At 51.5% G+C, this 22,214-nt stretch overlaps 2 protein-coding genes across 2 annotated transcripts in view; one reads left to right on the top strand and one right to left on the bottom strand.

Moving 5' to 3' along the window:
- Positions 1–169: 169 nt before the first annotated feature.
- On the top strand, positions 170–5,441 carry CIAO1 (cytosolic iron-sulfur assembly component 1). The gene is given in 7 exon segments (NM_001258112.1): positions 170–479; positions 1,289–1,437; positions 1,593–1,704; positions 1,807–1,895; positions 2,433–2,634; positions 3,222–3,309; positions 5,005–5,441. Coding segments are annotated over 7 exon segments (1,020 nt in total). The 5' UTR covers positions 170–340; the 3' UTR covers positions 5,246–5,441.
- A 3,406-nt stretch (positions 5,442–8,847) lies between these two features.
- Positions 8,848–22,214, bottom strand: part of SNRNP200 (small nuclear ribonucleoprotein U5 subunit 200) — a 30,787-nt gene continuing 17,420 nt past the window's right edge. Inside the window, exons 25-45 of the mRNA XM_015112857.3 lie at positions 21,667–21,773; positions 21,242–21,360; positions 20,813–20,967; positions 20,536–20,725; positions 20,164–20,337; positions 19,035–19,195; positions 18,223–18,450; positions 17,682–17,873; positions 17,405–17,583; positions 17,071–17,222; positions 15,222–15,330; positions 13,242–13,350; positions 12,603–12,792; positions 12,341–12,505; positions 12,029–12,150; positions 11,603–11,746; positions 11,336–11,512; positions 10,880–11,040; positions 10,703–10,784; positions 9,368–9,460; positions 8,848–9,270 (exon numbers count right to left, since the gene is read on the bottom strand). Coding sequence (XP_014968343.2) covers positions 9,127–9,270; positions 9,368–9,460; positions 10,703–10,784; positions 10,880–11,040; positions 11,336–11,512; positions 11,603–11,746; positions 12,029–12,150; positions 12,341–12,505; positions 12,603–12,792; positions 13,242–13,350; positions 15,222–15,330; positions 17,071–17,222; positions 17,405–17,583; positions 17,682–17,873; positions 18,223–18,450; positions 19,035–19,195; positions 20,164–20,337; positions 20,536–20,725; positions 20,813–20,967; positions 21,242–21,360; positions 21,667–21,773 — 3,153 coding nt within the window. The 3' untranslated portion in view covers positions 8,848–9,126. The remainder of the gene's footprint in view (positions 9,271–9,367; positions 9,461–10,702; positions 10,785–10,879; positions 11,041–11,335; positions 11,513–11,602; positions 11,747–12,028; positions 12,151–12,340; positions 12,506–12,602; positions 12,793–13,241; positions 13,351–15,221; positions 15,331–17,070; positions 17,223–17,404; positions 17,584–17,681; positions 17,874–18,222; positions 18,451–19,034; positions 19,196–20,163; positions 20,338–20,535; positions 20,726–20,812; positions 20,968–21,241; positions 21,361–21,666; positions 21,774–22,214) is intronic.

Genomic DNA, 22,214 nt, shown 5'->3' on the forward strand with positions numbered 1-22,214 from the left:
TCTGCCTCCGCCTCCTCCGGCTCCCCGCCCCGTCCCCCGCGCGCGTCACAGCCTGGGCGCGCCGCCGGCTCTGCGCAAGGCCTCACGGGACTGGTAGTTCGAGGCGGTCCCGCGATGCTTTCCCCGCCGAAGTGAGGTGAGCGACTACAACTCCCAGAGGGTATCGCGGCCGCAGCAGCGGGCAGCTGAGTTCCCGGGGCGACCCCGGTCCTCCGGCGGAAGCGGGAGCCTCAGTCGGCCGCGGAAGCCTGGAGTGGGCGGTACGCAGACGCGCGCCGTGAGACCCGCTGTGGGCGCCGCGGACCCTGCCCGTCCCCACCTCCCCGTGCGTCCGGCCGCCATGAAGGACTCGCTGGTGCTGCTGGGCCGTGTCCCGGCGCACCCGGACTCCCGCTGCTGGTTCCTGGCTTGGAACCCCGCGGGGACCCTGCTGGCCTCGTGCGGCGGCGACCGGAGGATCCGCATCTGGGGCACGGAGGGTAAGGCCCAGCCTGGCTGCGCGGCCCTGGGCGCTGAGGGCTCCGCTTGCGCGTAGTGCGGGCGCGCAGCCTGCAGGGGAGGCTGACCCTGTTCCTGGCGGAGGGAGAGTCGGATGTTAGCCACCCCGAGAAGGGCTTTATAGGCAAAGAAGTCTGCGACTGCTGGGAGGAGAAATGTCAGCAGACAAGCTGAAATGTGGAGGGAATTGTGGTAGCTGCGGAGGCAGGAAAATGGGAAAAGAAAGGTGTTAGGAAAGTGGCTTTCAGAGTAACTTGCAACTGGATTGTCACATTTTATCCCGAGGGCATTGGGGAACCAGTAGCAATTTTAGATCAGATTTGTTTTAGAAAGATGCCTCCAGAGGCTGGGCGCGGTGGCTCACGCCTGTAATCCTAGCAGTTTGGGAAGCAGAGGCGGGTAGATCACCTGAGGTCAAGAGGTCGAGACCAGCCTGGGCAACATGGTGAAACCCCGTCTCTACTACAAATACAAAATTAGCTGGGCGTGGTGGCGGGCACCTGTAACCCCAGCTACTCTGGAGGCTGAGGCAGGAGAATCCCTTGAACCCAGGAGGCGAAGGTTGCAGTGAGCCAGGATTGTGCCATCGCACTCCAGCCTGGGCATCAGCGCAAAAACTCGGTCTCAAAAAAAAAAAAAAAAAAGCCTCCCGAGGAAGTAGAGTCAGTTGCATCTTTGTAAAAGCTGTGAGCTTTCCCCCACTAGCTTGACTCCAGTGCTAGCCCCCAGTATCGAATGGCTTCATGGTGCTGCACCCAGCGCCAGAGCCTGGCCTGCGCTCCGCCTTTAGGTGACAGCTGGATCTGCAAGTCTGTCCTTTCTGAAGGCCACCAGCGCACCGTGCGGAAGGTGGCCTGGTCCCCCTGCGGTAATTACCTGGCCTCTGCCAGCTTTGATGCTACCACTTGCATTTGGAAGAAGAACCAGGATGACTTTGAGGTACCCAGGCTGGTTGGGACCAGAATTATTGCCTGTTTCCTCCCCAGGGCTGGTTCAGGAACCTGAGCCAACCTGCGCCAATTGGGCTGTACCCATGGGAAGGGCCTTAGCGGTGTTAGCTGCTGTTAATTCTCATTTTCCTTCTCCTTTCACAGTGTGTAACCACTCTCGAGGGCCATGAAAATGAGGTCAAGTCAGTGGCTTGGGCCCCATCTGGCAACCTCCTGGCCACTTGCAGCCGAGATAAGAGTGTTTGGGTCTGGGAAGGTGCGTCCAGGTCCCTCCAGGTGGATTGGGAACCACCTGACACCCCCCTCCGTGTCCGTGACAGGGTTGGCTCTTGGGTTCCCTTCTTTTTCTCTCCCACAGTTGATGAAGAGGATGAGTATGAATGTGTCAGTGTTCTCAACTCCCACACACAGGATGTCAAGCATGTGGTGTGGCACCCAAGTCAGGAGGTAAGAGTCAGGCAGGGTCTCCTGTGGGAAGGGCTCTGATGTGCAGGCTTGTGCCCAGCCTTCCTCTGCTTTTCAGCCTTAAGCTAGCTTTTACAGGGACCTCTATCTGTGAACAAAAAACATTAGTCCCTTTATAAAAACAGATCCGGCTGGGCGTGATGGCTCACACCTATAATCTCAGCACTTTGGGAGGCCACAGTGGGTGGATCATCTGAGGTCAGGAATTCAAGACTAGCCTGGCCAACTTGGTGAAACTCCGTCTCTACAAAAAATACAAAATTAGCTGGGCGTGGTGGTGCATGCCTGTAATCCCAGCTACTTAGGAGGCTGAGGCAGGAGAATTGCTTGAACTTGGGAGACGGGGGTTACAGTGAGCCGAGATTGTGCTATTGCACTCCAGCCTGGGCAACAAGAGCGAAACTTCATCTCAAATAAATAATAAAATAAAAACATAAAAGCAGATCCCTGGGACTGACCTGTCCTGCACTTCCTGGGCCACACAGACACAAATTGGGTCTCCTTTCCCTCTTCCCCCAGCTCTTAGCTTCCGCCAGCTACGATGACACAGTGAAGCTGTACCGGGAGGAAGAGGATGACTGGGTATGCTGTGCCACCCTTGAGGGCCATGAATCCACTGTGTGGAGCTTGGCCTTTGACCCGAGTGGCCAGCGCCTGGCGTCTTGTAGTGATGACCGCACTGTGCGCATCTGGCGTCAGTATCTACCGGACAATGAACAAGGTGAGGGTCCGTTAGTAGAGCTAAAGAAGACCCCACTTTCAAGGGGTTCACAGTTTGCTAAGACACATACATGAGTCGGAGCAAATGGGGGTAAAAGGTAAGATGTGCCACAAGAGGGCTCGGGGTAGAGTACTAGAACAATCAGGAAAGCTTTGTGCAACAGGGGCTGTTTCATCTGAATTTGAAAGGGTATGTAGGATTTTAACATGAGAATTTCACGTGAGAATTCCAAGTGAAAACTCAACCGCGTGAGTCAAGATAACAATGGTGGGAACGCTGAGACTTAGTGAGGCGTGGTAATTCATTTAAATGGGGCATAGGACATCTAGGGTTTGGAGAGGAATGAAGTGGGTTGGGTTGGCTGGTGGGTGGCAACAGAACAGGGACGTTTCCTTCTCGGAATTCTGCTTGAGAAAGGCCAGTCTGGCCGGAGTGTGTAAGGCAGATCAGCGGGGATGGGTACAGGAATGGAGACGGGGACTCATAATATCAGTTGAAGATGAGGGTGAGGGAAGATAAGTTAGGTTCTCCTTTGAGGCGCCCAGGACATAGGAACGTCTTAAGTGTAAGAGGGGTCTGTCTTGCAGGCGTGGCATGCAGCGGCTCTGACCCCAGTTGGAAATGTATCTGTACTTTGTCGGGCTTCCACTCAAGGACCATTTATGACATTGCTTGGTAAGACTCCATCCCCCACCCCCATCCCATCCCCATAAAGGAGGGATTTTAGAGAAGGCATGCCCCATGCAGTCCTCGGCAACCCTGGGGGAGTGCTTAGGAATCGAGGGCAGCCACCCCTATTCCTTATCAGGCCTGACTCCAGCATGCTGCTCTACAGCTGGCTGGGCTGGCGTTCACAGGAGCAGGGAACAGTCCCAGGCTGTGAGGGCAGCACCAGCACTCGGGGTTCACGCAGCTTGTGCCGTCCAGAAGTGATCGAATCTGTGCATTCATGACTGGGTTGTTATTTATTTATTTATTTATTTATTTTGAGACAGAGTCTCAGTCTGCAGCCCGGGCTGGAGGGCAGTGGCGTGATCTCGGCTCACTGCAAGCTCCGCCTCCCGGGTTCACGCCATTCTCCTGCCTCAGCCTCCCGAGTAGCTGGGACTACAGGCGCCCGTCACCACGCCCAGCTAATTTGTTGTATTTTTAGTAGAGACGGGGTTTCACCGGGTTAGCCAGGATGGTCTCGATCTCCTGACCTCGTGATCCGCCCGCCTCGGCCTCCCAAAGTGCTGGGATTACAGGCGTGAGCCACCGCACCACGCAGTGGCTGGGGTTTTTATGGGTAACGCTGACTCTGCCCTTGCAGAAGCTGGAAAAGCTGCACCATTCATATAGGAGAGTAGGTCAGAGGGTAGTTCTGGCCCTGAGAGTTGATCCCTAGGACCAGAGAGTGAAAAAAAACTGAGTACTCAAGCTTGCTTTATATTAGCAAACATTTGGGAATCACCTATTCAACAAAAGTGAACTTAAGTAAATGATGGTAGAACTTAGCTTGTTACATCACTGTTTAAAGAAAGGGGTTAAGAATACTTTATGATGGGGCGGGGAGCGGTGGCTCACGCCTGTAATCCCAACACTTTGGGAGGCCGAAGTGGGCGAATCATGATGTCAGGAGTTCAAGACCAGCCTGACCAATGTGGTGAAACCCTGTCTCTACTAAAAATACAAAAATTAGCTGGGCGTGGTGGTGCACGCCTGTAATCCCAGCTACTCGGAGGCTGAGGCAGGAGAATCGCTTGAACCTGGGAGGCAGAGGTTGCAGTGAGCCGAGATTGTGCCACTGCACTCCAGCCTGGTGATAGAGCAAGACTCCATCTAAAAAAAATAAATAAATACTTTATGATGGCTGGGCCCAGTGACTCATGCCTGTCATCCCAGCACTTTGGGAGGCGGAGGTGGGTGGATCACTTGAGGTCAGGAGTTTGAGACCAGCCTGGCCAACATGATGAAACCCTGTCTCTACTGAAAATACAAAACTTAGCCGAACATGGTGGCACATGCCTGTAGTCCCAGCTACTTGGGAGGCTGAGGCAGGAGAATCGCTTGAACCTGGGAGGCGGAGGTTGCAGTGAGCCATCTCAAAAAAAAACTTAATGACATGGGAAGCTGCTTATGCCAGGTGAGAAAAGTGCAGTTCATAATTCCATGTTGTTTTTTAGGGTAATCATAGTAGGGGAAAGAACTAGATTGCAGCATCTGCGGTTGTAAGTGGGTGATATTTGTGACTCCTTAGTAGTTAAGGAAACATTTTAATAAGAGGTTTTTAGCTGTGGCCTAAAGTTAGGGAAGAGAACAGGCGAGGAACCATGGACCAAGTCTGGCCTAATCAGTCAGGTATACCCACTGATGTCACTTTCCTCCCAGGTGTCAGCTGACAGGGGCTCTGGCTACAGCTTGTGGGGACGACGCAATCCGCGTGTTTCAGGAGGATCCCAACTCGGATCCACAACAGCCCACCTTCTCCCTGACAGCCCACTTGCATCAGGCCCATTCCCAGGATGTCAACTGTGTGGCCTGGAACCCCAAGGAGCCAGGGCTGCTGGCCTCCTGCAGTGATGATGGGGAGGTGGCCTTCTGGAAGTACCAGCGGCCTGAAGGCCTCTGAGCTACCTTGACTTCGGACAGAGTAATGACTCCCCAGAAAACGCCGTAAGACTTTCCCGGCCCTTGAGAGGACCAGGAAAGAGGCTCACTTCTCTTCAGACTTGGGTAGAAGTATGGAGCCACAGAATTGCTCTCCTTCCCCTCCTTTGACGTGAGGCCTTCAGTAAAGAGCTATAGAACATCAGTACCTTGTTATACCACAGATTTTTCTTGCATTAGGGCACAGTGTTAAATTTTTTGGAGGTAAATATACTATTTATAATTGTTATATATAGTAGGAGGGGGTGTGTGTCTCAGGCCTTTCTGAAGTTGTAAGACTTAAATAATCCATCTGCATCCCAAGTCCTATTTCATAAGGATATTCATAAAAGAATTCCATGGTGAATCCTTGTCTGAAATAGGTCCTGCCTTCCCGGTTTCTGTAAATCTTTGCATTTAAGACATTCAATCAATACTGAAGGAAATTTTTTTTCTGAATGTAGGTTTGAGTGAGAGGCACCTCTGCTTTCCCTTAGAAACCCTCATATACTCCTGCACCGTTAAGCTGTGATGGCAACGGGTGATAGAAAAAAAAAAAAAATGGGGAGCCGGGCGTGGTGGCTCACGCCTGTAATCCCAGCACTTTGGGAGGCCGAGGCGGGTAGATCACAAGGTCAGGAGACCAAGACCACGGTGAAACCCCATCTCTACTAAAAATACAAAAAACTAGCCGGGCGAGGTGGCGGCGCCTGTAGTCCCAGCTACTTGGGAGGCTGAGGCAGGAGAATGGCGTGAACCCGGCAGGCGGAGCTTGCAGTGAGCTGAGATCGCGCCACTGAACTCCAGCCTGGGCGACAGAGCGAGACTCCGTCTCAAAAAAAAAAAAAAAAAAAAAATGGGGAAAGACAAGAAAAGGGAGAGTTATTATTGGCCATGAGCCCTATATTCTCAAGGGATGCAAATTGGTTCTTCAGTAGGGATACAATAAAATCAGTTTGTGGCCCTCCTAAGGCCCACAGCACATATAGTGTGGCTGAGACATTCCATTTTCACGGCAGGGAGTGATCAGGAAGAAGCTCCCTAGGGGACTGGCGATGAAGACCCGTTGGGAAACACTGCCATGGACAGGCAGTTTTCAGGCTCACTCGAGTTGTCTCTTGACAGTTCTAAATGGGTTCTAACGTGACAGTGGTCTCCAGAGCTACAGCCTTCCCCTAAGTTTAAACCGTGACCTTAGATTTTAGAAAGACAGTGGGGCGATACCCAGAGTAGTGGTTCTCGAAGAATGTGGTCTGCAGATCCTGGGAGTCCCAAGACCCTTTCAGGGAGGATCTGGGAGGTCAACTGTTGGCACTGCGGCGTGAATCAAGGTGGTGGCAGTAAACTAATAGTTTTGACATGTCCTTGTTAGAACAAATAACAGTGATTAACTATACTAAATGTTGACCTAGCCAGCGCTGTGGCTCACGCCTGTAATCCCAGCACTTCGGGAGGCCAAGGCGGGCAGATCACCTGAGGTCAGGAGTTCGAGACCAGCCTGACCAACATGGAGAAACCCCGTCTCTACTAAAAATACAAAATTATAGCTGGGTGTGGTGGTGCATGTCTGTGATTCCAGCTACTTAGGAGGCTGAGGCAAGAGAATCACTTGAAGCCAGTAGGTGGAGGTTGCAGTGAACCTGGATCACACCACTGCACTCCAGCCTGGGCAACGAGCGAAACCCTGTCTCAGGAAAAAAAAAAAAAAAGTTGACCTTGAGAACACTTACTCTGAGACGACTGAAAGCATGCATGAAGCCCCTCTGCTGTGCACTGAAGTGTGGATGCCTTGAGGAAAAGCAGTGGTACCATTGAGTTGCAAGCTGAATTGGCTGTGTTCAAGGCATGCCCTTTAGAGTTGAAAGAACTAGCAGATTATGGTATTTAGACTTTGGCTGACATTTTCTGGAAAATGAATGGAATGAGCCTCTCACTTCAAGGGAAACAACTGATAGTGTTGCCAATGATAAAAGAAAGCTTTCAAGCAAAAATTAGAATTTCTGAAAATCTGTACTCCACCATGAGCTTTATTGTTGGGGATATTAACACATGTGATTTGTATAATGAAATGCATTTCATTTGGAAGAATTCAATGAACCAGTTTTCCAAAACCAGTACGTGATGTTACAAAATCATGCATGGCTCGGAGATTCATTCAAAAGTGTAAAGCCAGTGGATTTTAATGTATTAACAATCTAAGAGTGCATTAAGTTTTCAGAGTCCACATTGCCTTTAAGAAACTATCACTTGTAGTAAGCCAGGCGTGGTGGCTCACGCCTGTAATCCCAGGACTTTGGTAGGCCGAGGTGGGTGGGTCACAAAGTCAGGAGTTCAAGACCAGCCTGGCCAGTATGGTGAAAGCCCATCTCTACTAAAATTACAAAAATTAGCTGGGCGTGGTGGCAGACCCCTTGTAGTCCCAGCTGCTCGGGAGGCTGAGGCAGGAGAATCGCGTGAACCCAGGAGGTGGAGGCTGCAGTGAGCCCAGATCGTGCCACTGCACTCCAGCCTGGGTGGCACCGTGAGACTCCATTTCAAAAAAAAAAAGTATCACTTGTCTTGGCATCAGAGAACAGCCACAGTTCGCTGAAGGGGCTGTTTAGAACCTGTCTTCCACCTGCGCGTCTGTGTGGAGTCAGCTTACTGCAACGAAAACCAGTTTGGATGTAGAAGCAGCTGTAAGAATTCAACTGTTTCTTGTTATAACAAGAGACTAAAGATACTGTAAAACTGCCACTCTTCTCCTTGGATTGTTTTGGAAGTTATTCTTCACAAAAAATGTTAACATGGACTGGGCATGGTGGCTCATGCCTGTAATCCCAGCACTTCTGGGAGGCTGAGGTGGGCAGATCACTTGAGCTCAGGAATTCAAGATCAGCCTGGGCAACATGGCTAAACCCTGTCTGTATTTAAAAAAAAAAAAAAAAAAGTTAACATGATGATTTAAAAGTCATTAACCTAGAAGAAAAGCTTTTTGGGGCAACCTCCAGAACTGTGAAAAATAAATTTGTTATTTAAAAAGAAAAAAGCTCTTTGAGGTTCTTAGTTTTTAGTAGCGTAAAGAGGTCCTACCACCAAATCATTTGAAAACTGCTACCCTGAGGAAACTGCCCCTCAGAATCGTCTTTCAGTTTTGTGTGCATTTAGTCTAAAGAATAGAAGGTAAGAATTTGGAGACAATCAGAAGATCTGGATTAGAAAACCTGTTTATTAAGACTGGGGCACATCCAGCTGGTACATTTCAGTGCCCTTTCTGGTGCTGCCTGCCAGGAGCAGACACTGCACATTTCAGAACCCCCATCTAGAGAAACGCCTAACCTGTGATCTAGCTTCCAAGGCTCAGTGTTGGTTCCTGTGGTCGTGCTGATGTGTGGGCACCACTGGGGCCAGGCCACAGTCGGATGTTCCCTCCTCCAGGCTGACTCACAAGGCTACAGGGGACAGCACGCCTAATGAGCAGGTCTGTCCTCCAGAAGTACTCATTACAAGCACGTTTCTGGCTAAAAAATAACCAGATCTTTTTGGCCATGCCCTTAGATTGGAGAAAGAAAACGTTTAATTTGGAATCACTGCAAAGACAAATGGTTTCTACAAATTATTTTATTAGAATATCAAACTCAAAAGAACTACCAGGAACATGCCTGAAAATGCTATATATGATTTATGCTTCACCCGTGACACCTGCTGTCACTGGATCCAGAGTGAGCAAGGGAAAAGGAAGTGGAGGTGGGCAGGGACAGCACCAGCCCTGGCTGGCCAGACCTCAGGCCCACAGACCTGGTCCCCACAACCAGGATCCCTACAAGGTACACATTGCTAATTCAGGCTCGACTCTCCTTTACCCAAGAGTAAATGCCTCAGGACTCAATCTGAATCACTGTCCGTCTCAGCTTCTTTCACATCCACGCTGAATTTGTACTCCTGGTCACATCCCATGTAAGCGTCACTCATGAAGTACAGAGTGTAGTTGTGGGCGCCAGTGGCTGGGGCCACAAAGTCCAACTTCACCTAGAAAGAGCAGGCAGAAATCATTATGAGCACGGACACGGTAAGCATTCTCACCCTTCCCCCACGCCGGAACAAATGCTGGCGCCAGTGGACACACCTTGGCCTTCTGCTGGAGGGTCAGCCTCTTGATGGAGATGAGACTATTGGACTTGGCGTCTCCAATCACCACCCACCAGCCCTCTTCACGCTTCTGCAGTGATCCAAAACCAAGAATTTCAGCATGTAAAACTTGATGGCCATAGGCAGCCATGAAAATGGTTACGGTTACAAAAGAAATAACAAAAATCAGATAGCTTTCCAAAGTTTCTTCCCGAAATACAATTAGATACAACATTTTAATACTGTCAAAAGTTCTCTCAAACAGGCTTAATTATTTAAGTAAGTAGATGAACTCATTTGTTGGTTCTGGCTCATTTCCTTGTGCCAAGGTACCTTCTCCCGCTTAGAACCTGCTGCTAAGTCCAAGGTACTACTGTTAGAGGTCTAGTCTTTGGGGCCTGGTAGCTTTGAGTTCCTTAGAGATACTTTTAAGTCCAGGGCATATCTGCCAGATGAGAAAAAGCTTAACCCAGAGCTGAATGTGCACAGAGATGATCCCCAGCAGGCCTTGCAGCCCTGTCTACTGGCCGCCCCACTGTCACAAAGACCAGGAGTCCTAGTTAAAAGCACTCGTTACTCAGAGCCTGTGAATTACATATCACAGGATCTGGTTTCTGCTGTCAACCTTCAATTCTTCTCCCATATAAAGAGAACCAGAATTTCTTTCTGCTGGTAAAAAACCAAGCACCCAGAAGCACAGTGAGTGGCAGTGAGAAAAAAGAAGAAACCACCAGGAAAGCCCAAGTGTCCTGGAGCCACGGGAGTTAAAGACAAACGCATCTTAAACAGCCAGAGAGATGGAAATGCTGCACGACTGACGGGTTTCACAATGACCAGTCATCTACTTTTTTTTTTTTTTTTTGAGACGAAGTCTCACATTGTTGCCTAGGCTGGTGTGCAGTGGGGCAATCTCAGCTTGCTGCAGCCTCCACCTCCCGGTTCAAGTGATTCTCCTGCCTCAGCCTCCCAAGTAGCTGGGACTACAGGTGCCCACCATCAGGTGCAGCTAATTTTTGTATTTTTAGTAGAGATGAGGTTTCACAATGTTGGCCAGGCTGGTCTCAAACTCCTGCCCTCTTGATCTGCCCGCCTTGGCCTCCCAAAGTGCTGGGATTACAGGCGTGAGCCACTGTGCCCGGCCCTAAATTGTTTAAGCAGAAACAAACACGAAAGGAAAAAAAAAAAAAACCCATAGCCTCAAGATTAATTCTCAGCCTTGTGAGCTCATTATCAGTCTAAAGTTTCCCTCCCTCAGGGACAGTGCCCTTGCACCATGCACCTAGCCAGTGGATAGGGGAGTTGACACCTGGCCAAGCCAGTTACCAGGACGCACCTGCGGGAAGAGGGGCGCAATGACAGGGCCTGTGACTTCCTCCTCTCGCTCCAGCTGCACCAGCACCACAACTGGCCCGCCACTGCAGGGGGAGAGGAGGGGCGCACGTCAGTGATGTGGCAGTGGGCTCACAGCATACTGTCGTGCTGTGCCCAACAGGTACCACCTCTGGCTCACCTGCGGATGCTGTCCTTATCCACCACCTCATAAGACAGTTCGATATTAGGGTAGCGGTTACAAAAGCGAGCCACATCTGCAATCTGGCTGTCGGTCAGCTGAAGCAATGCGTTCCGTTCTTCATCCTCCATCTCCATGATGTCGAAAACACTCTCCACCCCCTGCAGTGAGGATTCGGACGTCAGGAAAGACAGAACACAGGCCACAGCAAATGACACAGGCGCCAAGAGCTGCTACTTTTACCTCCTACACCATCAAGTCATCTAGAGAAAACAGCTGCAGAAAGAACACGGCCCACCGTTGGCAGCCTCTCTAGCATCTCAACAGGGAGCCCCTTCGGAGGAACCACAACTACAAGTTTCACTCACTGAGACCCACCTCCCGCAACCCACCCTCGGTCCACAACACTGGGCTCTCAGGCTCACCCACCTGACCCTCTGGGCTGACCCGGCTCACCTTGTCTGTGCAACGTTTGATGTGCTCAGAGGTGAAGTGTGGCAGCTGCTTCAGGTAGGAGTCCTTGGACCACATGGCTTGGGTGACCATCTGGGCCAGTTCCATGGCTGCCAGAGCAGGGCTGAGCCACCCATTGCTGGAGAGGACATCCACACAGGCCTGGATAAGCCGGATTGCCTACCACGAAAAGGCGTACCAAAGTGGGCGGGGTTGCAGCTGAGATGTCTAGAGCACCACTGGCCCCTGTGCCCCACACCCACACCCTACCTTACTAAGGATTTCCTCCGTATCTGACTGCAACTCAGCACTCAGCTGCATGCGGGACAGGTGAGCCTGCAGGAGCAGGTTGGTCTTGACGTGCGGATCATTGAACTTAGGGTTATTCAGCTTGTGGGGGACCTTCTGAGCCAACTACAAAGTGGAAGAAAAATAGTTGGTGATGAACAGGTGACCCTGCCTGAGACTGGCTCAGGCCAAAGCACCACATGGCCCAGGCTCACAGCCCTTCAACACCCCGAGGCACGTGGGTGGCAGTGGGATGGAGATGAGTGTGAGGGAGGTATGGAGGGGAGGACATATGGTGGGGGTCGGGGGATGCATAAGGGGGTGTTGGTGGCAGGGACGCCATGTGCTCTGGGCACACAGGCAGAGTTCGTTGTTCCCAGGACGTTCTCCTGAAGCTGCCGTCCTCACCTGCCTCAGCAGGTTGTCTTCATGGTGCCGGATGGGAATGTTCTCGTACTCTGCCGCATTGGAGATGATCTCGATGAGCCCTCGCACCTTGGTCTTGGCATTGAGGGACATGCTGAAGAGCTCTGACAGAAAAAGGACATTTGAGAGAAGCCGAAAGCAAGCGGAGAAGGAGCAGAACTGCCTGGGCTGCCCTGCTCTCCCCTGCAGTGTCATCCCGCTGACAGACACGGGCAGACCTCTCATCCCAGTGGGCTCCTGACTCCTGTGTGAGAAGGCTCCTACAGACAGGACACGGGCCGTGCTGGGCCTCACCAATGGTGGTGTAGTTGATGTAATAGTAGGCAGCGATCATGCCCAGGTTCAGAGGTGCCACATCCATCTCGTCCTCGATGCTGATGCACTTGGACTGCTCCAGGTCACTCAGGGTCTGCTCCACCAGCTCTGACAAGTGGTCGGACAAGTGACGATGGGAGATGCCTATGGAGGTGAGAGGTGAGTGGGGAGCCTTGAGAAAATGCCCAGCAAAGGCTGTGGGAACCACCAAAGAATCACGTGTGCTCCCAAGCGCACTGACCCTGCAGGTTGTAGTAATTGGGGTTCTGTGTCATGCGGCGGTACAGAAAGGTCCAGGTGAGGTAGTCCACAGCATCCTGCTTGTTCTCAATGGTCTTGGTGACGATCTCAGCATTGAAGTGGTCATGCATACAGTGGTCCAGATGAGACTCCACTGGCAATGGCTCATATAAGAACTTCTTGAAGAAATCCTGTGGGTTGGAGAAGCAGCAGCATTAATCAAGAATTAGTGACAACATGGTCACAAAGGGCCAAGGGCAAATCAACAGGGCATGGTCCCCGTGCGAGACCTAACTAATACCAAAATGGAAGAAGCCACAGGTTTAGAAAGTGCGTCACTGGCGACAATACGCAGTGGGAACAGAGGCACAGCAAGTCACAAGGGCAGAGCAGTGGGCAGCCCAGTGAGGAAGGAGGGAACCAACTAGCGGGCAAAGCCCTCAACACATGGAGCCAACGGCAGCAGCAAAGGCAAAAGGCAGCAAAATTCCAAACGGGTGGCAGGCTCGTTACAAAAGAATTGTGTAAATAAGAGAGGCAGAAGTTAAGAGACTAAAATTACTGAAGACGTCTATCAAAAGGATTAAAGAATCCATTCTGAGGCTCCGGATCCAAGAGGCTGCATGAATCCAGGACTGACCTTCTTGGAGCCCTGACACATGATGACGCAGCGTCCCTCATCATCCTGCAAAGGGCGGTTGGCGTGACCCACCATCTGAAGCACGTCATAGATGGGGTAATCCACATAGCTGGTGACAGATGCGGGGAAAGAAGGAAAAGCCGCCTCAACACGGAGACCACGCTCAGGAGGCCCGACTCCCTTCGCCAATTAACAGTAAAATGTAAATACGGGGAGGCGTGGTCAAATCACAGCACGACTCTGTTTATGAATCTCTGCACTTAGAACTGGCTTCACTGGCTGGCCTCTACATCATTTTAGCATTCAGTGTAAGGGCCATGAATTTGCTGCTCAAGTGCCATGAACCAAGCTACAAAACTATCTAATGCCAAAACCAAAATAACTCCCTATTCGAGGATCAAATATGTAAGTCAAACTTCCCAAACTTTTCTCCTTTAATTAAAAAAATTATTTATTTATTTGTTTGTTTGTTTTTTGATAGAGCATCTTGCTCTACTGTCCATGCTGGAGTGCAGTGGCACAGCCACGGCTCACTGCAGCCTTGACCTCCTAGGCTCAAGGGATCCTCGCACTTCAGCCACCACAGGTGCGCACCGCCGCACTTTCCAAACTTCACAGCTGTGCATTTCATGAGTCATCAAGTCACCTGACTTTAACCCAACCTAGAAGCAGCCTCAAACATTAAAAATGAACCCGTAAATAAAATTCACTTCAAACTAATCCGCATTTCGGGAAAAAGTTATTAAGCATTGGGCCAGGCACCATAACTCACGCCTGTAATCCCGGCACTTTGGGTGGGTGAATCATTTGAGCTCAGGAGTTCAAGACCAGCCTGGGCAACACGGTGAAAACCCATCTATACAAAAAAAAAAAAAAAAAAAAAAAAAAGCAAAAGTTAGCTGAGAGTGGCAGCACATGCTGGTAGTCCCAGCTACTTGGGAGACTGAGGCAGGATGATTGCTTGAGCCTGGGAGGCAGAGGCTGTAGTGGGCCGAGATCATACCACTGCATTCCAGCCTAAATGACAGAACAAGATTGTCTCAAAAAAAAAAAAAAAAAAAAAAAAAGCAGATGTTTTTCTGAGAATGATTGACTCTTCTAACTTTTTTTTTTTTTTTTTTGAGATGGAGTCTCGCTCTGTTGCTCAGACTGGAGTGCACTGGCGCGAGCTCGGCTCACTGCAACCTCCCCCTCCCGGGTTCAAGCGATTCTCCTGCTCAGCCTCCCAAGTAGCTGGGATTACAGGTGCGTGTCACCACACCTGGCCTTTTTTTTTTTTTGAGATGGAATCTCACTCTGTTGCCCAGGCTAGAATGCAATGGCACAATCTTGGCTCACTGCAACCTCTGCCTCCCAGGTTCAACTGATTCTCCTGCCTCAGCCTCCTGAGTAGCTGGAAGCACAAGCACGTGCCACCACGCTCAGCTAATTTTTATACTTTTAGTAGAGACGGGGTTTCACCGTGTTGGCCAGGCTGGTCTGGAACTCCTGACCTCAAGTGATCCGCCTGCCTCAGCCTCCCAAAGTGCTGGGATTACAGGCATGAGCCACCGCGCTCAGCACTCTTCTAGCTTCTTGTCAATCCGCCTGCCTCAGCCTCCCAAAGTGCTGGGATTACAGGCATGAGCCACCGCGCTCAGCACTCTTCTAGCTTCTTGTCACTATATAGGTGTATGACCTTGACCAAGTCGCTTTTCCTAATCTACAAGATGTTTGAGGTTAATGACATAATGTCAAACATTCCTCCTGGCGCTAACTGCCTACCTCTCCCAACTGCGGAATGTGGAAGCACAATGACTAAAAAACAAATGTGAGCCTAGGTATTGAGACACAAAACTCCTAAATACTTGGCTCTGGTGGCATCTCAGCTGTTAACTTCCCTAACACCTTTCCTTCATCCTAGCTTGCTTTCTGTGTGTCTGCAGATTCACACTCATTTTAGGAAGGTCTGGGCTAACACAGACCACCAGCTGTACTCACGCGTGGATCTTGCCATTGTAGTACTGGGTGTCCATGATGATTACCAGGTGGGCAGCCACGTTCATGCCCCAGCAGAGACTCCGAGAAGCCACCACCACCTGGATAGCCCCTGAGCAGAAAAGGGGAGAGAAGGCTGAGGACAGGGGTCTCTGGGTGAAGCAGGTTCACTACCTCATGGGCAGGCCGTGGCTTACCCTGTGTTACGTTTCAGAACTCACAGCAAGGCGGGCTAGGAACAAGGTCTAACATGAATGAGAGGTAACACATTGCTATGAGATAGCTCCACGCTGCTGATGCCTTGCTCTGGGACTATCCAGGAGAAAACAAGTCATCATAGAACAGAACCCAAAGCCCAGGAACACCAAGGCATAACTACTGCTGATGGACTGCTCCTCTGACCGGAAAGTGCTAACACTCACGCAGCCATGGGCTGGCTCAGCCACGCCAGCAAACCGGAGGTCACTCTAAGCATGCCCCAAACAGGCAGATTCAAGGGCCAAAGAGTAACAGGAAGTGATTCTGGCAGGAGGATCTCCAATGAGGCTCCATTAAGCAGTGTTAAAAGGTAAATCTTTGCACAAAATGCCACAGGTCAACAAGGGACAGTGGCCAGCAAGAGTGTGCCCAAGGGAGAATCAGAGCTCTCCTGTGTGCTAATCTCTAAAGTCTAACGATCTTGGTGAGATGGTTTGGATCTGTGTCTCCACCAAATCTCATCGAACTGTAGTCCCCAGTGTTGGAGGAGGGACCTGGTGGGAGATAACTGGCCCACGGGGGCGGAGTTCTCATGAATGGTTTAGCACAACCCGCCCTTGGTACTGTCTAGCGAGTGAGTTCTCACAAGATCTGGTTGTTCAAGTGTGTAGCACCTCCCCACCCACTCTCTCGGTCCTGGCTCCTGCCATGTAAGATGCCTGCTTCCCGTTGGCCTTCCCTGAGGCATTCCCAGAAGCAGATGCCACCATGCTTCATGTACAGCCTCCAGCACTGTGGGTCAATTAAACCTCCTTTCTTTATAAATGACCCAGTCTCAAGTATTTCTTTATAGCAATGCAAGAATGAACTAATCCATGGAGAATCAGCAGTCTAGTGGCCAAAGGTCCTGGACTCTAGAAAACCAGGTTCTGAAATAGCACAACCCGACATGTCTGCCTGTTTTCTCACCTGTCTGAGATAGCACAGCCCGACGTGTCTGCCTGTTTTCTCACCTGTCTGTAATAGCACAACCCGACGTGTCTGCCTGTTTTCTCACCTGTCTGTAATAGCACAGCCCGACGTGTCTGCCTGTTTTCTCACCTGTCTGTAATAGCACAGCCCGACGTGTCTGACTGTTTTCTCACCTGTCTGTAATAGCACAGCCCGACGTGTCTGCCTGTTTTCTCACCTGTCTGTAATAGCACAGCCCGACGTGTCTGCCTGTTTTCTCACCTGTCTGTAATAGCACAGCCCGACGTGTCTGCCTGTTTTCTCACCTGTCTGTAATAGCACAGCCCGACGTGTCTGCCTGTTTTCTCACCTGTCTGTAATAGCACAGCCCGACGTGTCTGACTGTTTTCTCACCTGTCTGTAATAGCACAGCCCGACGTGTCTGACTGTTTTCTCACCTGTCTGTAATAGCACAGCCCGACGTGTCTGCCTGTTTTCTCACCTGGCAAGTAGGGACAGTGTTTGTCTCACCTGTCTCACGAGGCTCTCGGGAGGATCAAATGAGTTAACAGCTAAGAGTCCTAAACAGTATTCTGAAAAGGTCTAGTATGCTGTAGAGAAATACTGCCATCCGCACCCCTCAGGTTTACCACCACCATTTGGTGATGCCCTTGCTGTGCTCCCCTTCTGTGGCCTGACTCACCTGAACTAAAGAGCTGCTCCACTAGGCGCCGCTCCATGGGACTGAGCCCCTCATGCAGGTAGCCCACCCCATTCAGCAGCGTTTCCTTGAGCGTGCTGTCACTCAGCTTCTCCAGGTACGGAATCAGATCCTTCTCGGTGCAGTGCAAGAACCTGTGCGGCACAGGCAATGGCTCAGCTCAGAGTGGTCCAATTCCTGGCAGACATCCTGCCAGCTGTACAGAACCTGGCCCCGAGCCACATGGGCTAACCCCACCCTCATAAAGAGGGCACCCTTGGAGTGGGCCAGCCTCACTTAACCTAACCCCAACCCCCAGACACCAGGCCCCGCCCACCTCTGCCGTTGGATGTCTGCCGCACACGTGGTGAGGATGTCAATGGCAGTGAGGCGGGTCTGCTTGCGAGACGGGACAAAGACAATGACAGGCTTCTTGGGCGAGTGCTTGGTGACAGCATGGTACACAGGCTTGGCCATGGACAGCAGGCGGGTTTGTGTATGGCTGATGTTGAAGCCCTGGCGACCGGGAAGAAGAAAACACACCAAGGTTATCAGACCTGGGCACTCAGGATCTACGTAGGACCCCACAGACGGATGAGGAGAGTGGGTCCTACCTGGATGTGCAGCTCCAAAGGGACGGGACGCACATTGGGGTGGAAGTTGAAGGTGGAGGTGGCGCTGCAGCCCAGCCAGTGGGCCACATCCTTGGCATTGGAAAGCGAAGAGCTGAGTGCCACAATGCGAATGGGCCGCTCAATCTGGGAGGAGATGTAGCGCATTCGGGAGCAGATCACTTCTAAGACAGGCTGGAAAGAGGGAGGGAGGGTCACTGCAGGCCGAGGCTCCCATCCTCTGCCTGGAGGTCCCCTTTGTGAACAGCCCAGCAGCCTCAAAATGACCTCGTTCTTCCTTCTAACTAGGAGCTCTCATGTTTTTGGTTCTACCTCCTCCACAGCAGCCAACCTCCACTAAACAATACTGTTTTCCTAAAGTACTACCAAAAAAGCTGACCTTGTCCCTTTGGAATAGGGCAGCAGGCAGAATCCTCCGGGGAGAAGCCCCGAGCCTCCGTCCTCAGACCCAAATGCAAGGCCCAATGCCAAGGTCACTCGGTCAGTCCCAGTCCCTCATCTGTGCTGCAAGGTCGCGCCATACCCCATTCTCGCCCCCGATAAGGTGGACCTCATCCACCACGAAGAGGTTGATGTTCTGCACGTTCTTGCGCTGCTTCCACCGCCGGGAAAGTATGTCCCACTTCTCGGGGGTGCTGATGATAATGTTCCCTTTGCCTAGCAGCTTCAGGTCTGTGCTGGTCTCTCCCGTCAGGAGTACCACCTTCTTGTTGAGCCTGTCCTGGAACTTCTCATACCAGTCCATGTATACCTGGCAGGCAGAGGAGGGAGGCCGAACAACATGAGGTCATACCAGGCATCTTTCACTTACCTGAGGAAAACCTGAGATGCCAAACAGAGACCTGCTGATCTCAAGCTACGTTCTAATCCCACAGCAGCCTTTATGTGATGGGGCAGCTTTTCTTTCTTTTTTTTTTTTTTTGAGATGAAGTCTCACTCTCGTTGCCCAGGCTGGAGTGCAGTGGTGCAATCTTGGCTCACTGCAACCTCCGCCTCCCGGGTTCAAGCAATTCTCCTGCCTCAGCCTCCCGAGTAGCTGGGATTACAGGCGCGTGCCAGCACACCCAGCTAGTTTTTGTATTTTTAGTAGAGACGGGGTTTCACCATGTTGGCCAGGCTGGTCTCGAACTCCTGATCTCAGGAGATCTGCCCGCCTCGGCCTCCCAAAGTGCTGGGATTACAGGCGTGAGCCACCGCGCCTCGCTGGGGCGGCTTTTCTTTAATACACAAACTGAAGAAATGACCCTGCAAATTTCCGGCCTAAAAAAGCCTTCATATGGAATCACAGATGAAATGCTTCTGGGCAAATTCACGTGATACAGCGCCATGTCATACCTGCTCTGCCAGGGCCTCCATGGGGGTGATGTACACACAGCGCCCCTCCGAGCTCTGCAGCAGCATCCGCAGGATGGCAAACTCTGCACAAATGGTCTTCCCACTGCCCGTGGGGGCCCCCACAAACACGTTGTCGTCACTGTTGTACACGGTGTTAAACACTGGAAACCAACAGAAAGAAGCAGTGTGAGTACCAAGAGGGAAGAAGAGACGGACTGGGACGTGGACCACTTGTCAAAACAAAGGACAACATAAGAAATGAAGTCAGGCAGTTCTGGAGTGCAGACAGAGGAGCAGTGGCATCCGAGCCTCTAACTCCAGGCCGGCCCTGCTGTACCCCCTCACCTGCTACCACTTAACAGGTAAAGGGGAAGAGGCCAAGATCAAGAGCCCAGGTCCCCTGGAGATGTGTGGGATGACAACAAAAGCAAAGCAAAAGAAGCCACACATCGTTCTTTGCTTCTCAGGGACTAGGATGCAGGACAGAAAGGAACTGGATCCCTTTCTCTGCCCCTTCAACACTCTCCTACATTTCCTAGAAACAGCCTAAGGTAGAACGTAAGAGCCTTAGCCCTGGCATCAACACTGAATTAAAATACAAGTTCTATTTACCAGTTGGTTCAACTGGGGCACCCCCTATGCCTCAGTTCCTCACCTATAAAATGGAACGCTAATGGCAGTATCTCCAACAGTGACTCCTTTTAGGCTTGGTGGGAGGAGTAAGAGACAAAACACTGGTGATGTACTCAGCCAAGGACTGAGACCACAGTGCCTGCTCTGTGAATGTCCCTGTTATTTATCATGATGTGGGGGAGGAGGCCTCAGTGCCACGCCATGGTTCTGATTCAATACTTGAGTGCCAGGGGCAGGCCTCTAAGCCCCCTGGGCCCGAGAAATAACCATGCCATGTAAGGCCTTGCTCTACTGCCCCTCCACAGTGACACATGCAGAGCAGCAAAGAAACCAAGGCTTCTGACAAAGGAAAAAGTCCCGGTAGGCCCCAGGGGTCACGCTGAGGAGCTCCCAGGCCTACCAAGTGCCTGAGCGCCCCCACTCCCCTGCCTGCCACAGAACACATCTGTCTCCTGGTGACTTCAAAAGCCTCCAGAGGAGGGATGGAAACACTTACCCTGGGTTTGGATGGGATTGAAGAAAGGAAATTTATCTTGGTAAAGACTCTCAAAGGCGCTGTTTCTCAGAGCAGACACGGGCAAGGGCTGCAGGTCCAAAAGCTCGGTTGGAGGTGGGTACTTCTCCGGCAAGATCAGGTGCCGGAAGGAGACAGGCAGCTGGGTCTCACAAGCTACCAGAAAAGAAGCAGGAAGGAGATAAGCTCTCTTTACCTCACTGGCCTCTAGATCCCCTCCATGGACACTGGAAACCTAGGCAGCATATGTATCACTCTGTCCCCAGCAAAGGCAAGCCCGGGACAAAGTGCAAGACATTCTTCTACTGTCCTTGGAGGGACTGTTCCTGGGGACTCGAGAGAGGAGACACTCACAGAGCCAGCGGTCAGACACCACTCGGATGAAGTACTGAGGGGGCAACGGCTCAAAGACCGGCACGAAGAACGTAATGAGGTGCTCATCCTGGGCGTACTTGGCCTTGAGGAGAAAATACTCATGGTGCAGAATCACCTCGCTGTCCACGTCCTCCACCAGAATCCAGAAAGCCTCGGATGAACCATGCACCTGCCAACAGAAGCAAGGGTGAAAGGAACGCGAGTCAACGTAGACAGTGCGCCACCAATCCAGCTCCTCTGCCCAGCAGAGCCTCACCTTCTCATCCCACTGGAAGTCCGGCGTGATGGTCAGCTCCACCTTCAGGGTGGAGCGTGTGATAGGCTGCAGGTGCACCGACAACTCCAACTTGGGAAACAGATGGACGTATTTGTGGATGGTCTTCCCCATCTTTGGCATGCGGATAAGCTCCCCTACGAGGAAATGCGAGTACTAAGGCTACAGCCCAGCCTGCCCACTATCCGGCAAACTGGGCCTGAGGGCCACTGCAGGAAAGGAGTAGGGCCTTCCCTTTATGGTCAGTGGAGCCCAGGATTCCAAGTCCCCAGACCAAGGGCCAGCCCTTCAATGGGACCTGGGGAGGGAACACAGGATACTAATGCACAGGGCTAGGAACAGGAAGACTGCGTAGGCAGACTGGGAGAGACACCCAGGCAGTGAAGACAAGGGCAAGAGCATCTCACACACCGATCTCATTATGATTCAGGTCGTACAGACGCTCAAAGGGGAAATTCTTCTTCTCAATCTTCTTCACTACTTCCTCAGGGAGTTTCCGGAACTGGCGCAGAGGACACATGGACTGCCACCTATCCAGGAAGGAGGCAAAGCTGTTGGTCCCTTCTGCAGGGATGTGACAAACCGTCCACATCATGGCTTCCGAAAGTTCAGCAGTGACCACACAAGACACAGTGATTAAAGGCAGACACTGACGCTGTGCCAGCCCTGGCCTCCACCTTTCTCCTACCCCCCGGCCCGACCACAGTGGGCCTTCCCTCTTCTCAACATGCAACAAGGTTCAGATCAGACTTCAGACGTTGGGTCTGGAGATCAGACGACCCTTGGGCTGGGGACCCCACTCATGGGGACCAGCATCCGGATCACTGGGTCCTTACATGCGTTTGTCGATCATCTTGCAGAGATTCAGCGTCTTGTCTGTAAGCTGTGCCCAACCTCGGTTCAGGACAATTTCAAATATCGCTCGCATCAACCGGCCAGCCGACTAGGCAAAGAAGCATCATTCCCACTGTTAAGTCTTGACTATCCCCAAGCCTGTGAGCCACTCTGCACACGGTTTCATTACCTCCAGCTCTGACACAACCACCCACCCCAACTCAAAGGCAAAGTCCCCCGTCTTTACGCCTTTCTCCCTCCTATACAGTAGATGCCTGCCGAATGGGGAACAATTAGAAAAGTGCGGCTCAAGGTCACCGCACAACATTTTAACCTAACATTCACTGCATGATTTTAAAGCTTTTGACTCATTTAGCATTTAGAGTTCTAGGAAGAGTTGAGGGTACAGTGACCTGTCCTTAGAGGTAAAGATGAAGAGCAGCTAATAAAACCCCGCGCCGTTTTTGGATTTATTTATGAGCTGTGCAGCAACAGTGGGACATCACTTCACTGCCGGGAAGCAGACACCGTGTGCTGTGGCTCTTCCTGT

The sequence above is a fragment of the Macaca mulatta genome, chromosome 13, assembly GCF_049350105.2.
Source record: "Macaca mulatta isolate MMU2019108-1 chromosome 13, T2T-MMU8v2.0, whole genome shotgun sequence".
Taxonomy (NCBI): domain Eukaryota; kingdom Metazoa; phylum Chordata; class Mammalia; order Primates; family Cercopithecidae; genus Macaca; species Macaca mulatta.